Source organism: Hipposideros armiger, unplaced genomic scaffold (genome assembly GCF_001890085.2).
Source record: "Hipposideros armiger isolate ML-2016 unplaced genomic scaffold, ASM189008v1 scaffold_30, whole genome shotgun sequence".
NCBI lineage: Eukaryota > Metazoa > Chordata > Mammalia > Chiroptera > Hipposideridae > Hipposideros > Hipposideros armiger.
Window position 1 is genome coordinate 4,337,749 of NW_017731380.1, and position 18,583 is coordinate 4,356,331.

Consider the following 18,583-nt stretch of genomic DNA (forward strand, 5'->3'; position numbering starts at 1 on the left):
CATATAAATGAATAGCTGTGGATTGTGATAGAAATTTCTGACAAGTGAGCCCCTGAGAACTCTTGAGGATTTTAACTTTTCAATTTTCTTTGCTACTTTCATTCTAAACTTGAGACAGTTTTGTCTCTTTTTCTATCAGCATGTGCTCTTAGCCTTGTTCAACAATTCATTATTGATTATTTACTTTTTCCTTTATTGATTATTTTTAATTGCCTCCTTTAAACAACTCAGAGCTTCCTTAGCTTTTAAAACCTTATGTTTTTATCATTGACATTTTTTGTATTTTATTCCTTGTTTCCCAAATAGATTATGTCATATGCTGCTGTCCTCCTTTCATTACCAAATTCTCTGTGATCCTCTTGCATTTGTTTTCTGTCTTCTCTGCTTCACAGATTACAAGTATAAAACTAGACTTCTATGATTTAATGGACCTGCGAAGTATGAACTCAGATTATTCACTCATTCTTTATCAGGCTGATATAGTATTGTCCTGAACAATTTTTGTTGTGAACTCTGACTCTAGGACAGCAACTTCTTTATTCTCTGGGTATGTAATCTCTCAGAAAACTCTTTCTGTTACTGTGTGGTGGCTATTGGTGCATTCATCTCTTAGGGTCACAGGACTTAGAATAGTTAGAGATCACCTTTAAATTCTTTCTTGGGCAGATCAATTGAGGACACAGAAGCCTCAAAGATTACATTAATAGAACCAGGATTAGAACCCCAGGTCTCTGAACGTGGATCCTAAATGTGTCAGACTGGATCAGAACTGCACGTTTATTTTCTTCACTCACGTTCATTTCTGCACACAACAGAGTAGCAATCTCTGCTTATTATTACAAAATGTTTCTGGAAATGGTATCCAGAAGTTTGTTGTAATTGGTTATAATTTCCCATGGAAATGATATTAAAATAATATGGTATGATCCCTGTCAAGAATTAATCAAGTAAATCATAGGTTTGACAAGCAATATATTGAACACAAGCCTATAATAATCTAAAAGTTGTATCTCATCCTCGAAGTCCTGTAAAATAGACCTAAATGTGCAGGTTGATCAAATTAAGCTCTGTGCCCCAGCACTGGTGAAGGCATTGCAAGGTGCATTCCTGGAATATTTGCCTAGTGTGAGCTCATTGAGTTGAGCCCAGAAGGCCCAGCAGTCCATTCCTTAAGCAAGGAAGTCCCTCGTTAGCCAGACAACTAACTGATCTGCCACTGTTAGCATTCTTGGTAGCTTGGAGTGGGTGGCCATTATTATTTGTCTTTTTTCAGCTTCCCAGAATATTTCATATTGAGTAAAAAATGCACTATGGAAGATTGCCTTTTCTATTTTAGAGAACATTCCTATGTGGACAGTGGCCATTGATTGTGAACAAAACAAAGTACAGGAACAGGTTGGGCACTCATGTTCCACTTTCTGGTGTACACTCAGCCCCCAGATTAACAATTTATATCATAAAAAGTCAAAATAAATGTAACATTATAAATACAATTGTTTTTCAACATTTGAAGTTTTAAAAAGGTAACCTTGATCTTGGTAAAATCAGTCCTCATTTCTGCAGAGATTTATGTCCTTCCTTACTTGGTTGGTATTATAATACCCTTCCCAATTTCATTTTTGAAATGATGGTAATAGAGCATTCTTGTTTTTATTTTTTCTCCAATGTTCTTCCTAGAGAAAGCAAACATTTAGGGCTACCCTTGATTGAGTTCCAAAATTATTTTTGAAATTAAACTGATGGGCGAAATCCCCCAATCTGGTAACCACTTCTATCAAGTATGGTTTCATGTGTAGATTAACGTAACAGCTATATGACCAACAGGACCGAAATGAATAGGCAAATTGTAATAAGTAGTAACGGCTTAGTTTTTCATATAATTTGGAAAGACTTCATTAGCTGTTTGTATTACGGCAGTTGGAATCTTTTGGTTCAAGCAAGAGTTTTCTCTGAATAAATTCTGATCTATCAGGCAGTGGCTTTCAAAACCATTCCCCCAGGCTAGAACGGTGGTATTTAAAGGGATCAGAGAGCAGAAGACCACTTTTCAAATGAAAGAGCACATTCAAGTCACCACTGGGTTGATTTGTTTCTAGATAAGCTATAGGTTTTATTTTAAAATCTCAAACGAGAAAACTAAGGGTGTGAAATTTTAATGTTTATTTTAAGGATACACAGGTCTTACAAATGTTTGAGAAATGCTACACTTGAGTTGAGATCATTCTGTAAAAAGTAGCCCGAGTCCTCTTTCTGCTGTGGCTAGATGTTACCTGGGTGCGCAGGCAAAGCATCCAAGGAGTAAGCCTCTTTCATGTGGGCAGGGGACGAAATTAGCCAGGAGCTGATGGTGGTTGGAATTCACTCATGCCAACACCTGGGTGAAAGCCTTCAGGCTCCAGGAACCCCACGGAGGGCCTACAAACTGATCAGGCAAAGAAGAGGTTGAAGCCCCTGGGCCCTGCATGGGGAGAGGACTCTCAGCCCCAACCTGCAACTCCAGGGAAGGTGGCCAAAACTTCCCCGCCAGCTGCAGACTCCAGTGCCCTGGATGCCGAGATGCCGGTTGGGACCTGGAATGGTATTCCATCTGGGGAATGGATGTGAGAAGAACCCATTTGCAAATTGGGAGCAGGTTAGTGCCCATATATTTCAGCCCCACAAAAGGAGATATTTCTCCACTGTCAGATGGGTGAGGACTGCTGTGGTTTTCCCAGGCTGGTGGGGACTGACTAGAGGGTCTTTGAGGCCTGCTGAGAGGGTGAGGTGGGGCTGGTACTGTGAATGGGGGAGGGGAGGGGCCTTGGGGATGATGAAGGACAATTGTGCTCCTGAAAACTCACCTCAAAGACACCTTTCCTACCTACCATTGCCCCCAATCCTAGCTGGATTAAGCAGTGCTCAGACTCTGCCTCCCAACACACCATGTGCACATCCCCGACTTAGTTTGTCCAACTATCATAATATCCTTCAATTCTACAATACCTTTAGGGAATGCTCTTTTGGCTTTCATCCCTACCTTCCTTCCTTAACTCTTACCATAATATTCGACATGTAGTAAATACTTGTAATGGTTTATTTTATGTGTCGACTTGGCCATAGTAGCCAGATATTTGGTCAAACACCAGTCTGGATGTTGCTGTGAAGTTTTTTTTAGTATGAGATTAACATTTAAGTCGGTAGTCTTTGAGTAAGGTAGATTATACTCCATAATAGGATGGGCCTCATCAAATTAGTTGAAGGCCTTAAGAGGAAAACAAACTGAGGTCCCTTGAAACAGAGGGAATTCTGCTGTAAACTGTCTTTCAAACTTGAGTTGCCACATCTGCTCTTCCCTGGGTCTCCAGCCTGCTGGCCTACACTTCAGATTTTGGAATTGTCAGCCTCCATTATTCACTATCTGTGGTGGTGACATTTGAGCTGAGACCAGAAGAATTAGATAGAAAAGAAGAGCATGGTGGGCAAAGGGAACCGCCAGAGCAAAGACTGTGAGGTGGGATAGAACTTGTTATTTAGAGGGATAAAAAGGAGACCAGTATGTCTGGGGGGGTGGTTAGTTATAAGAAACGAGGTTTGAGAAGTGGGAAGAACACAAACCTGCTAGCCTATTAGGTCAATAATGATTGTGGAGTTTGTTTTATTCTCATGTAATCGGGATCCATTGAGTATCACTCTTCTCCTAGGTAAAAGACAGTAAAGTATCTCATGATTGAGGGAACAAACAGTTTGATGAGGAACCACTTTGGGTGTCGATGTAAGAAGATAACATCTCAAATTCAGTAGGAATTGTATAGGAAGGCAGCAGAAGAAATGTGTCCTGTGTTTAGAGACACTGTTTTCTTTGATGTGATGCTTTGAGGTAGGAGACCATAAAAAGGGTTGCTTTCTGCTGTACATGGCTACAGTCCAAGTCTAAAGTTGTGATTGTGTATATACTGTGATTGAGGGATTAGACAAGTCTGGATGTCTAGCCCAACTAAGAAATGCTGTGAACTTTCCTTCGATTTCCCCAAATTATCGTGCTGATATTGGAAACAATATTAAATTCTCATATGATATAGGACAAGGCAAATCATCTTTAATATTGACCAGAGAAGTTTTGTTGGATTATAAACCAGTAGCCTCTTCTCACCCACTGAAATATCAGTGTATGAATTTGGGGTGCAAATCTGACCTTCTGTGATTGCTCATATTTCAACACCAGCTCCCTCTTTTTATCTATCATAGAGAAGTTCACCCTAAATTTGCTTATATTGAGAATTGAGATGCAAGCTCAGAGCACCAGAGGGCTCTAAAATGGGAGAAGTCTTTAGAAGTCTTCTAATCTACATACTGACCTTATGATATTTCAGGTGAAGAATTTAAAATGTGGAGAGGTTGAGACATTTGTCTGAAGTCTTAGGTGATTTATGGTGGAGGTGGTGGGCTGAAACCTCCAGTTTTATTTAGTGCTGCTTTTGGACTGAGGACATTCAGAATGGCTAGTACTATAATTCAGAATGCGCTGGAGTCTGCCTAAATGGGGCCCTGCAGCTAGAAGTGGTAGCCATTCTCCTGGACAGAATCCCTTTAGTTAGGGTGGTTGCATCCCTTCTCAGCCAGAAGGGTGAGGTCCTTTTGAACAGGGAACCTAATTGCTACTTTGCACAAAGAGATGATTTTCCTTTGTGCTGGGTATCTGCCTATATTTTAGGAGTTCTGAATTTCCTTGGATACAGCCTCACAACTAGAATTTTGGGAAAATGCTTTTGAATAACCCCAGGACAAGAAAACAAAGTTTGAAAAGGAATAGAAAAGGAAAAAGATCTTTGCTGATTTCCTTTGCACCTATCTGGCTTTGGCTCACGTGCACTGGTGCAAGTGTCCTGGCTTCTTTCCTGGTGCCATACTTTTCATGTTCAGCACACTGATGAGTTTGAATCGTTCCCTTTGTTAACTCAGAAACCTACAAATGATGCAAAGATTACATATTCAGTAGGTCAAATTTAAGAGTTTACTGAAATTAAAAAAATATTTTGTGTTTAATAGCCTGCTCTAAAATTAGGGAAATTGAATCAACTAATGTCTGGAAAAAAGGAAAGCATCTGTGTCAGAAATTTATGTAACGTACTGGTCCATAGATATTTTATCAGATAGACCCAAAATGTAGGAAACCTAGGAAATATAAAACCAACTTAATTAAAAATCATATCTCATTCAAAACAACTAATATTTCCCAAGCAAATATTTGACTTTTTAATAGAAACATCATGTAAATACAAATTGATAAATTTTCTTTTCTTTTTTTTTTTTCAGTCTGATAGTTTTCACATTTCTGGAACCAGGGTGTGCTTCGTATCACATGTAAATATGGATGAAAATTTATTTTCTGGTTGATTAGGAATGTGCACATCCTTTGGTTTCATGTGGGTAACAGATGTCTTGTGGGTAACAGATGTCTTGGCTTTTAGAGACTAATTGGCAAAATGGGGGAAAGGAGATAATTAAAGGGGTGGGAGGAGACACAGGGAAAGTGCAATCTTCCTTGTGGGGAAAAATCTAATAGACCTCCTTATTACGGGTAATTACCTCTTTCTTCAACTTCATTTGCTATCCCTTTCCATATGACTCAAGTACAGTAAATGGGAAAGTATAAAATAAAGAAGCATAAGGCTGGACTACTGTCTGCTAACAACCAGATTTATCCTGTCGTGGAATATTCTAGTATAATTGACTCATTTAACAGCAGTTTTTAAAGAAACAAAATATGAAATCGTAAGTCTAATCACTAATGGCAACTTATGTTTTAATTGGCAGCACCAGGGTTTATGTTGAGGATGGTTGACATAAATATAGTTTAATTATATGTCAAATGTGGCCATATAGTGGATTGGAGGGAAATGAAAAAAAATGCAAGACTGAATATGCTGTCTGTTAGAGATACATCATAGGCTCTTCTAGTTTGCTGTTTGTTTCCTGTTAGTGCTATAGTACTGCCAATTGACCTGGAATAAATGAGAACATTTAGCAGATGTTTGAAGCCATTATCATCAACAAATTCTCAATTTTGTCACTGTTTTCCATTGTACAACATTTAAAGTAAAGTGTCATTTACTATATCTTAACTGTATTACCTAAGTCCATATTATTTGTCTGATTGATACCTTTTACTTTAAAGTGAAAAACATTTTTATAGCCTGTTAAACAGTGAGTAAGTAGTCATATTGTTCCTTGAGAACTATTACGTAATCATTTTTATAAAGAGCTAGTAGAGAGAACATACCAGGTTAGGTACTTACAAGCTTGCACTTAATACAAAACTCAGACAACCTGAAAGGTAAGATTATTTATGCTTGATACAAGGCACATGCAATTGACTTTTATTGGACCACCTGTCCCCTCAGAAAATAGGGAGGTAGAATTTGTTTAAAAAATATCAACTGTTTTAAAGGATAATTAGGACAATACAGATCAAAATCTCAGTTATGAATTAACTATTACTATCTTTCTGCTGTCTTATAATTCTATTTTATTCACAATTGTTAGAAACTGGAGAGGTGGGAGAATGGTTTCTGTTCCCATTATTTAAAAAAAAAATCAGTTTTGGTAGGATAGAAACCACATTGCTTGAGTAGTCTTATGGCCACATTAATTCAGTCACTTGATGTTTTTGAGTCTTATTTCATTATCAATAAAATGTAGATGGTGACAAGTAACTCCCACAGTGGCACTGGGAATTACACGCAATGCTAAACATACAAGAAGCTAACATATGTTTAGTTGTTGAGTACTTTACGGTTGTCTTCACTCAGTGGGTCCATACTTCTTAGTTGCTTTGGTTTCCAGGCTAGGCTTCCCTTGGAAATAGAAAATTCAAGGAGATTCTGATGAGGAGTCTAGCAACAAATGCTTTTAGATTGTGTGTCAGGAGAATTAGTCTTCATAACTTCAGCCCCTTAAAATATAAGATCGAAGAATAACCACAGTGGGGCCGGCCGAGTGGCGCGTTGGTTAAGAACTGGCTTGGGACGCCAGAGGGCCCCGGTTCGGATCCCCCATATGAGGGCCAGTGACACTGCCCTCCACAGCTAAGATGCTGAACAACAGCTCAACCTGGAGCTGGGCTGCTGTGAGTCGACGGTGACGGTGTAGGCTACAGCCTCTGCTGCAGTGGGTTGCCACGGGCTGCCGTGTGTAGCCAGCAGCCAGCATGAGCAGCCGTCCAGAAGCCGGCGACTGATCTGCCTCGCCCGGGAAGAGCACAATGATGGTGCCAACTTGGGCCAGTGAGGCAACCTCCTCCACAACTAGACTGAAGAACAAAACGACAGCAACTTGTCTGTTCCCCTTTCCCCAATTCCCCAATAAAAATCTTTAAAAAAAAAAGAAGAAAAAAAAAGAATAACCACAGTGGAGTCAATTTCCTGATGTCAAAGAATTTTCCATATTTTTAAATTGTGAAAATCCATAAATTATAAATTCATAGAGTCACAAAATGTTGGCATCACATGAGACTCGAAGACTTCTGGAACCACTACCCCTCCCCCAGCTTATTTCCGGTTTTCAGAGGAAGGCACTGAGACCCTGTAAGGCTAAATATCTTCTTTAAAGTCAATCAGCAAATAAGTGACTGAGCTAGGATTGAGACTTTCATCTTTTCCTGAACTTTACCTGGACTATCACCAGACACCACCCTGCTGTGTGACTGTCTAGGTTTTAGCCTGAACCATGAAAAGAATGAGAATATTGAACTTTCTTGGCAGAGCAGAAAGAAATGTATTTCTTGTAATGCCTTTTAAATAGTCTGGTTCATTCAGCCATTTCTTTACACATTACAAATATATTTCGATTATTTGCATAGGATAACTAGCTTTATCTCCTCCAGTAGGAGAAGACATGGTCACTAATATTTACATAGTACTTCCTAAATACCAGGCATTGTTCCAAGGACTTTACATATGTGTATACTAACTAATTTATTCTCTACAACAAACATTATAAGGAGGTCTATTCTCATATCTTTCATATGAGGAAATGGAGGCACAGAGGGAGCAAGAAATGCCCAAGATTACAGAGCTAGTATAACCATGATTTGAAGGCCTTTGTCAGGTTGGAATTGGAAGATACTAGAGAGAGAGATTTTGCTTTCAGAAGACACCTGGGTGGATGGATCCTTATTATATGAGTTGTCTTTTTTTGCTAGGAAAGTGACCTAAAACTCACATCACCTAGATTTTATATATCTAGTTCTGGTGGATCCCAATCAATCCAGAGTATAAGATTCTACTCTTGCACATAAATATCAGCATCAGAGTATATTTATTTATATTGATCACCATTGAAAAAAATAGAAGAGTGAGCTATTATGCTTGGTCCAATGTTGATAACAAAATAGCATTTTATTTTGGTTGTATTTCTCTTAAACATAGGAATAAAAATGTTTAAGAGGATGATGTTTTGCTGGTCAAGAAAAATTATCAAAAGAAGAGATAATTTCTATTACTATGTAATTTGTTCTTTCTTACTCACTTATATAGGAATATTATCCATATTTGCTCTTATATTGGTATTTGAAGTAGAGTAGAAAAATTCCCATTTATGTATCAGGTATTTTATAGGTATAAAATAAACTCCAATTTGACTAATTAGCTAGTAATTTAAAGACTTTGATTTGAATAAAAATGATTGTATGGTAAAGTTGGACATTCAGGTATTTGTGGTGGGCAGGTATGATTTAAGAAAAAGTTAAAGTAATGCAAAAGGCTCATCAGTATTGTACTATGTAAAAACAATATGATTAAGCAAACTTAAGTAAATTGCTTACAACCACTGGACTTTTCATGCTGACAGATATTTTACATCAGAACAGACGTGCTGCACCACTTTGAATGTGTAAGATAATGTATGGTGTGTGTATGTATGGTAAATGGGGAATGTGGAGAAAACATATGTAGTAAACAGGTTAAATTTAGCAAAGCCTAATTTTTGAAAGTTTCATTGCTGTAGGTATACGAGATTCTACAATCGATGTGTTTTGCTTTTTTGAATAGATGTGTTCATTAAAGAAAATTGCCTGAAGGTCATGGTCTATGTTCAAATAACTCTCATTCTAAGATGTATTGTTTAATGAAGAGGGGGAAGTATAATGGCTTATCAATGCTTTAAAAGTACTATGACAATAACAATAATGTTAAAATATCACAGAATATACAACATGTAAAGAATCACACTATTTTTTTAGAGCTGTAAATATCTATGTTTGGGTTTGTGCTTAGCACATACAGGTTTACAGGAGAAAGAATAAATGAACAGAATACACTGAATTGTTTGGTTACACAGGTGCTGTAACCACACTTTAATATTCTATAAGTGGTGCCAGACAATACCCCTTGGTTGCTGTGTTACTGTATCCTAGTGATTCATAGAAGCTATTGATTTAGGAATGAGCTGACGAAGGTTAAGAAGGAGGGATTTTGACATTGGATGAGAAAATTGTTTTAAAATATAATAGCAACTGTATAAATTCATACAAATACAAGCAAAGTAAATGATGATTGGTCAACCTGTTTTAAGAAAACACACGACTGAGCAGAAGTAACAGCATTAGCATGTGTTTATCTAGTGCTGATTATTTAAACCCTCCCTCCATTTTCATTAAGAGTTAGTGTCTACACTCAAGTATTACGAAACAGATTTGTGTGATGTCTTTTGTATGTTAATCTTTTTGCCTTTCGCTTTCTAGGACTGAAGTGTGTATGTCTTTTGTGCGACTCTTCAAACTTCACCTGCCAAACAGAAGGAGCATGTTGGGCTTCAGTTATGCTAACCAACGGGAAAGAACAGGTGACCAAGTCCTGTGTCTCTCTCCCAGAATTAAATGCTCAAGTCTTTTGTCATAGTTCCAACAATGTCACCAAAACCGAATGCTGCTTCACAGATTTTTGCAACAACATAACACTGCACCTTCCAACAGGTAAGGGTTTTACTTTTGTTTGTTCCAAATTTCATTCTACTCTTGGGAAATCATAAGCATGGTGGAAACTAACCTGTTTTATGTTTCTTTAAATAAGAAAACCAGTTTTACTGTTCTGTAAAACTGTAGAGCCTAGCTGAGGTTGATTTTTTTTAATTGCACAACACTGTCAAAATATTCATAACAACATTACAATTTTGAAGAAATTTGTCCATGTGAATTATATTTTTGGAAGTGATTAGTGGATCTAAAGTGAATGTACACTGTTATGGATTCTTTAAAGGAAATCTATTGAAATATACAATACAGGGGAAAAAGAAAAAATAGCAAACCTAAAAATAGTAGATTTCCAACTTTTATGGAGACAGAATCTGTTGTTTTATGGTTACCTGTGCATAACTTCTTTACCCACACTTAAGTGAGAGCACTCATTAGCAGGAAGAGGTAGAATGGAATTATTGTTCAGGTATATTCCTGCCATTCCCCCAATATCATGGCATTTATCCCAATTTATATGATACTGAAAATCTTAATCTTGCCTTTTATCAGTAATCTGGAATCTGAAAATTTGGGGGATAAACAAAGGGCAAGTAATTGAAATGAAAAACTAACTGATGACATGAAAATATCGTGTTAACTTTTTTCAATATTTATTTATTCATATGTTAATAATTCAGTGCTTATTGATATTTATTTTATGGTAATAATTTAATGCTTATTAATATGTTAATATATTTACTTTTCCTTAAAAATTAACATTTTAATGTACTGTTATCCAGTTTCAGGTGTTCATATATCATCATATCAATATTCCACTATAGTATTTTAAACCTATTTTTAACATAAATTATCTGCCTCCCTTTTTTACTAAAGATCATTTATTTTATGTAGATCCTTGGACTCCCTACCACATATGAAAAATAAGTTTATTTGCCATAAATAGAGGATAACTACATAAACAAACAAACATTTCTATTGTGTTCTAGTTAGATATTTTTTGTATTTTTGTTTTTAAGAGAGAAGTTGGTGTTAAATATATATTTGCATGAAATGGGGCTTTTTGATACATAATCAAAAACTAGGAAAACTAGTGGAGGGGAAGGCAGGGGAACAGGGGAGAAGCGGGAGGGAGCCCCGGCTCGAGGCAGCGGCGCCCCTTCCTCCAGCCCCGCGACGCACAGGCGCCGGCGGGGAGGGCTGTGGACCCCACTTACCTATCTCCAGGACAATAAAGACGACATCTAAGTTTTTCAGTCCGGCCTTAATATCTTTTATAAAAAAAGGTGGGTCATTGACCCCATTCATATTGAGGCAGGTGCGGCTACGGCTGCGGAGACGGGGTGGGAAGGGAGTGGGACAATGCTTCCATCCCTCGTGGGCTAGGGGCGAGGACGGAGGGGCGACCTTGGGCGCGGGTGGCGAGAGAAAGCGGTTAGTCAGGGGCCGAGAATGCCATCCCAGGTGACACTGAGCCTAAAAAAAAAAAGAAAAGAAAGAAAACAAAGGGCTCATAAGTTTAAAAGAAAAGAAAAAAAAAAAGGCGAATCACTCCGCACACCAACCCCGCTCCCAACCCGCAGACAGGAAAGAAAGAAAAAAACAAAAACAAACAAACAAACAAAAACAACCTAGGAAAACTAGAGAAGAAATCATCATGAGATTCAATGTTATTTAATATCATATTTGGTTTACTATTCCTGTTCATCTCAAGAATCCTTAAAATCATGTCATGTACCACTGGTGGTACTTGTCCAACCCTTGGGGAAACACTGTTCTGACCTATATATTGCAACCTGAGAAGTCATACTTGGCATATTTCATCCCTCAAAGCTACTTACAATCTTGCTTATTGAACTACACGTATTCTCTCTGTCTCAGATTCCATAGGTTCCTTGGTTTGGTAGTGACCTGACATCTATTGGGTTGTTGGAAAAGTCATGTTGCATGTTTGCAACAGATGGCACTAGTTCATTTTTGGAAGTACTAGAGTCACTTGCATCTATGTTATTGCTATGTCATTTGACAGTTGACAGTTCTAGCTTCATCCTAAAAAAAAACAAACAGCGTTTGGTTGAGTTTTGGAGATTTTACAACAAGTTGAAAATGGAAGACCAAACTGCATTTTTGCCATATTTTACTGTTTTATTTCCATAAAGGGAAGAATGCGCGTCAAGCTTGTGAAAAGTTGCATAAAGTTTATGGTGGCAATGTGCTATAAGAATGTCAGTGCCAGTGACGGTTCATGAAATTCCGTGCTGGTGATTTTGATTTCAATGACGCTCCTCGGTCAGGGAGGCCCACCGAGGTTGATAACAACAAAATAAAGGCATTGATTGAGTCAAACCCATGTTACACGACACGAGAGATTGCAGAAACAATGAACATCCATCATTCAAGCATACACGACCACCTGAAGATGCTGGGATATGTAAGCAAGTTCAATATTTGGGTTCCGCATGAACTCAAAGAAGTTCATTTGATGGTGCGTATAAAACATCTGCAGTATGCTCATTAAAGTGAGGAAAATGATCCTTTTTTGAAGAGACTGATAACTGGTGATGAGAAGTGGATTGTTTACAACAATGTGGTTTGCAAACGGTCTTGGTCCCAACGTGATGGTTTGCCTCAAATGACATCGAAAGCAGACATTCATCAGAGGAAGGTTATGCTCTCAGTGTGGTGGGGTTTTAAGAGTGTCATGTTTTTCAAGCTCCTACCAAGGAACCAAACAATCAATTCGAATGTGTACTGTAGGCAGTTGGACAATTTGAACAAATCCATCATCCAGGAACGTCCAGAGCTTGTTAATTGTAAAGGAGTTGTGTTCCATCGCAACAACGCGAGACCACACACAAGTTTGATCACCCGTCAAAAATTATTGGAGCTTGGATGGGATGTGTTGCCACACCCACCATACTGGCCCAACCTTGTGCTGTCAGACTTCCACTTGTTTCATTCTCTTCAAAACTCTTTGCGTAGTATAACGTTCAATTCAGATGAGGCTGTAAATCAGCACCTTGTTCAGTTTTTCGCCAATAAAGACAGGTCCTTCTATGAATGAGGAATTATAAAGCTCACTGAAAGATGGCAAAAGGTTATCAAACAGAATGGGCAATATATCATTGATTGATCTTTGTTCTTTATATGAATAAATGACCCTTGAAAAACATAGACAAAATATGTCATGACTTTTCCGACAACCCAATATTCTGGACACTTCTCTTTCTTTACATTTTCTCCCCTAGTTTTCTGTGGACCAGAGACACCCTAAAGTGAAGCCTCCCTATATTTGATGCTTGTCTTACCCATGACCAAGATCTAAAAGATCAAGGAGGGGAATGGAAGGAAGTCTCATGAGTCCGTGGTGGCAGTGGCTCATTTAATGTGTCTTCTCAATAATGAATTATCCACAAGACCGCATTCTGCCAGGCAGTAGGGGTACAGGACAGTACTTTGACTGCAACAAAAGGGCTTTTAGGACAAATTAAATGTTCATATGCATGTGGGCAAATTAAAGGTACTTAATGTAGCAGGAATGTAGGGCCTTCCCATTCCCAACCCAACTGTAAACTCAGCCTAACTACTGAGGAGACAATATTCTACTCTCAAGTCTAGACAGGAACCAGTCTTTCTTATTAAAAACAAATTTTATTGAGATATGATTTAGATATAATGAAACACACACACATTTTAAGTAGACAGTTTGATGGATTTTGACACTTACATACACCCATGTAACCACTACCACATTTCCATTACCTCAAAATGATCTCTCAATCCACACTTTCCTTACAGCTGGATGACTAATCTATTTTTCCATCACTGAAGACTAGATTTATTTTTCCTAGAGTTTCACATAAAAAGAAGTCCTATGGAACATATTATTTTGCATTTGGTTTCTTTCACTCAGCATGTTTTTGAGATTTATTCGTGCTGGGTATATAAGTAGCTTGTTCCTTTTTTAAGTCTCTTGGTAATATTCCACCTCAGTTGTTTTTTATTTATTTTTGTATCCATTCGTTCATTGATGGGCAGTCAGATTGTTTACACTTTGGGACTGTAATTAATAATAAGTTGCTGTGAACATTCTTGTGCAAGTTTTTCTTTTTTATTAGTTTCAGATGTACGAAACAATGCAATAGTTATCCTTTTCACCCCTCACAAAGTGACAACCCCTCAACCCCCATCCACTGCCCTCCCACCCCTAATATCATACATATCTATTACAATTCCATTGACTCCATTCCCACACAATAGTCCACATCCCATGACTATATATGTATTAAATTATAGTTGACATATTATATTATTCAACGGCAGCTTCAGATGTACAGTGCAGTGGTCAGGCCTCTACACAATCCAAGAAGTGGTCTCCCTAACAAGACATGAGACCATCTGGCCCCCTAAAAAATATTTACAACGTTATTGATTATATTCCCCAAACTGTCTTTTCTATCCCTGAGACAATATTGTAGTTACCAATTTATATTGTCTTGTCCCTTCCCCTTCTCCCTCATCCCCACCCCCTCCCAACTAGCAATCATCAGTTTTTCCTGTGTCTCTCAGACTATTTCTGTTTACATTTCTCATTTATTCAGTTCTTTAGATTCCATAGATAAGTGAGATCATATGGTATTTGTCTTTCTCTGACTGACTTATTTCACTTAGCATAATGTTCTCTAGGTCCATCCATATCGTTGCAAATGGTATGATTTTCTTCTTCTTTATAGCTGAATAATACTCCATTGTGTAAATGTACCACAGTATCTTAATCCAGTCATCTACCGATGGGCATTTCGATTGTTTCCAAGTCTTGGCTATTGTAAATAGTGCTGCAATGAACATAGGGATGCATATATTTTTTTGAATTAGAGTCTTGGTTTTTCTGGATAAATACCTAAGAGTGGAATTGTTGGGTTATAAGGTAGTTCCATTTCCAGTTTCTTGAGATACCTCTATACAGATTTCCATAATGGCTGCACCAATCTGTAATCCCACCAACAGTGCACCAGGGTTCCCTTTTTCCCACAACCTCGCCAACACTTGTTGTTTGTCGATTTATTGATGATAGCAATTCTGACTGGGGTAAGGTGATGTGACCCATGCACCAACCTAGTGTTCCTGACTCGTCAGCCAGGAACCCACCAAAAGGGTACCTGAGAGGACTGGGTGGGAGACTGGAAAAGAAAGAGACTAGAGATGAAAGCTGGGGACAGGAGGCCCACCCAATCCTGATGGCAGAGAGTGGCCTCATTTATTATTTGTATACAGCTTTTATAGCATAGGTAACTTTCTTAGGGTAGGGGTTTTTTTGGGGCCTTGAGGGAGTAGCCCCCTCCTCTCAGGGAAAAAATTCCTTGGAAGCAATCTTTCCAAAGCGTGACAAAACAAAGTATAGCAAGCAGAAACTGTTAACAGGATGGCCTTCCACTCTAGCTTTCAAGGCCATTGGTTGTTTTCTCCTCCATGGCCAACCTTCCCACACTGCTCACCCGGGCCTGAGAGCCTGTCAGCCTGCCAGCTTTCAGGCTTAACTCTTACTGCCGACTTCCAGCTCTCAGGCTTAACCCTTATTGCAGAGCTCCAGCTCCCTACATCTCCCCCTTTTTTATTTATTACTTAAAGGCAAACCTCTGATTTACTGAGGCTGCAGTTGGCTTTGCAGCAGCTGTGTCTGCTTTGGGTTGTCCTCCTTGAGGAATGGAATCTTACCCATCATGGGCTAATCAGCCATCTTACGACTGGTGCCTGTCTTAGGTTGTTCCTTCCTGGGGATCTTACCCGTCATTGACTAACCAGCCATCTTATAGCTGGCCCTCTACGACGGCACCTGGCTTGGGTCGTCCCTCTTCCAGGGAACTTACCCGTCTTTGGCTAACCAGCGATTTTGTGGGGCCAAGCTTGTGGAGCCAAACCTGGGGGTGGAAATGGAGCGTGAGCATCAGACACAAAAGAACTTTGTTAGAGGGTGAGCAGTGGAGTCATATGGAGAACTAACAATGTCGCGGATGGGGATATTTAATCTCTATAATGAGTCTTGTGTGATGAGCCTCTAGGCTAAGAGCTTGAAGGTGAGATTTTAAAACTGCTTGGCAAACTGAAATAAAGCATAATATTAGAAGCAAGAGAACCACAATCTCTACTAAGGTCAAGGTGATAAATTGAACAATGGAAATTGGTTTGAACTTGTTGAATGTGTTAATTATATCTTTAACTAGATTCCCTGGGTCAGTAATATCCAATTTACTATTCTGTATGGTAATATTTTTTTTGTGTGAAGCAAGTCGAGGTCGATGCCAAGATTTGTACTATGCCAAATGTCCTGAATTTGATTAGAAATGGTCTTCCAATTTTACTGGGTATTGTTATACTTATAATGAGTGACGCAAATCCCTTGATACTTAGCATGACATCAGAGGGCAAGATGGTGGCGTATGGCCTCAACCTCATTACCTATCTGAAAAACAGCGTCCTCCAACACACTAAGGTGGAGCTCAACTTTTGTATCTATATATTCTTGAGTATGGAGCGCTGAGGAAGCATTTTGAGCAAGCTGCTCAACATAATCCACTGTTTTGATAGAATTAGTTAGGGATACAGTGGCTGTGATTGCCGTAGCTATGATAGAATAACTGCTGCAAGGCTGTTATGAGGAGTCTGACTACCCATCGTTTTCGGCTTAAACCTTTGTTTATTTCCTCGAGGGCTTGTATCCCTGGATCATCATACCAGGATCCCTCAATAATGGTAGGAATTATAATATAAGATGGTTGGCATAGGATTAGAATCCTTTGCCCTTTGTCTTGTGGACCAATACAATTGGTGATATGGCAATTTTGACAAGAAATATTATAGATAGCTTTAGCTATATTGATTTGGAAGTTTCCAACCAATAATCTGAGGCTGCCCACAATACCCAAATTTCTCTTTGTATGACATTGAAGCTTATAATAAGAACAGGAGCAGCAAAATGTCCCGGGAATGAGGCACTTTTGTCTGTATATTTAACAGACCAATCATAGATGTAAAAAAGAGTATTACATAATTGGTGTCTGGTAATGGTGGGCTGTCCACAATCCCTCCATTGTATATTTTTGTGTGTATCTTGGACAGTGTTGTTGCAGGATGGAAGTGGCGGGGGTGAGACATTTCCCCAGCTGAATCCCCGCTCAGGTTTCCTGTTATGTGAATCAGTGAACATCTTTGTTGTTTAAGATATTACTATTAATTTGTTAATACTTTTATTTGATTCTTTTTTTCTCATGTGTGTCTTGTTTTTCTAATAAGAAAAATGTTGGGTTTTGTTATTAGGGATCTCAAGGTTTAAGAAAGACAAAAGTTAAGAAACATGGTTTGTTCAAATAGCATTGTCCAATACAAACCCCCATGTTTAGTAGAGATATCATAGATCTCTTTCCTTATTACAAGTTTAAACCAGATGTAAGCTCTTCTCCTTCAGACCCCAAGGAGGAGGCTTGGGCTTATTACTAAGCAGAGCAGGAGAAAAAGAAAGAAAAACAATAACACCATAAAAAACAAACAAGAAGACTTGTTCCTGAGGAGCTGGAAACATAGCCTGGCCATCATACAGATTTTAGACTTGAGTTCTGATTGCTTGAGTGATATGGGGACTCTCCAGAGGAAAACAAATCTTTAACGTAGTCCCAGACTATTAGTTCCCCCAGATGGTTGCCTGAAGAAAGTACAAACTCTCTAGATGAAAGAACTTTAATATTGTGCCTCAAAAAGACACAACAAACACTTTTGCAAGTACACAGTGAAGAATAAGCACCCTGAGCACACAGAGATGAAAGGCAGCATGAACATTAACCAGAAGAAAAGATCACAGGGTAGAAACAGATCACAAAGTTTCCATATGTTATGATTATCAGATAATAATTATAGAGCAATTAATCTTCTAATTATAAAAAATCACAAGGCAAGTTGGGAAATACTTTTAGAAAAATAAGAAATTGTAAAAAAGTAACCTAGCATATTTGAATAACAGAACAAAACTATTTAACATTATAAATACAATAACAAAATTTAAAAACTTAATGGATAGGTGTAACAACAATTGGTATAACAACTGAAGGGAGAATAAGGATTTAAATACAGGTCAGAAAAAATCATTTTGTGTGCAGCATATAGAGAATACATAATGGAAAATATAGAAAAGAGGATGACAAATAGAGGAAAGCATATGAAGGTTTAACCTGCTTCTTTACATAGTGGTTCATAAGGAGAGAAGAATTGGTCAAAAGTAGTATCTTTAGAGATAACACTCATCATTTTCCAGAATTGAAGACACCAGTCTAAAAATCCAAGAAATTCAGTGAATATGAAGAGGAAAAATAAAAAATCAAAACCTTTACATAACATAGTAAAACTACAAAACACCAAGTACAAATGGAAATGTTAAAATTTGATGAACAAAAGGTAAATGGAATTCAAAGGAATTACAGAAGAATTGAGATTATTTTAATAGCAAAGTGTAAAAAGTGAAAAAGTGGACTTATATCTTCAATATTCTAAAATAAAATAACTGGTCACCCAGAATTCTGTACTCAAGAAAAATATCTTTAAGAACGAGGTAAAGATCTCAGCTGGTCAAGATGGTGGAGTAGAGAAATG

General features: G+C 38.1%; 1 protein-coding gene across 5 annotated transcripts in view; it reads left to right on the forward strand.

The window, feature by feature from the left end:
• The window catches only part of ACVR1C (activin A receptor type 1C), a 67,087-nt gene that overhangs the window by 12,492 nt on the left and 36,012 nt on the right, over window positions 1–18,583 (forward strand). For 2 of the 5 annotated variants that reach the window (XM_019636800.1, XM_019636803.1), the window contains exon 2: window positions 9,719–9,949. In XM_019636800.1, coding sequence (XP_019492345.1) covers window positions 9,719–9,949 — 231 coding nt within the window. Of the gene's footprint in view, window positions 1–2,581; window positions 2,633–3,835; window positions 3,857–9,618; window positions 9,637–9,718; window positions 9,950–18,583 lie in introns of those variants that run through there. The other 3 variants (XM_019636801.1, XM_019636802.1, XM_019636804.1) reach the window with 3 other exon arrangements.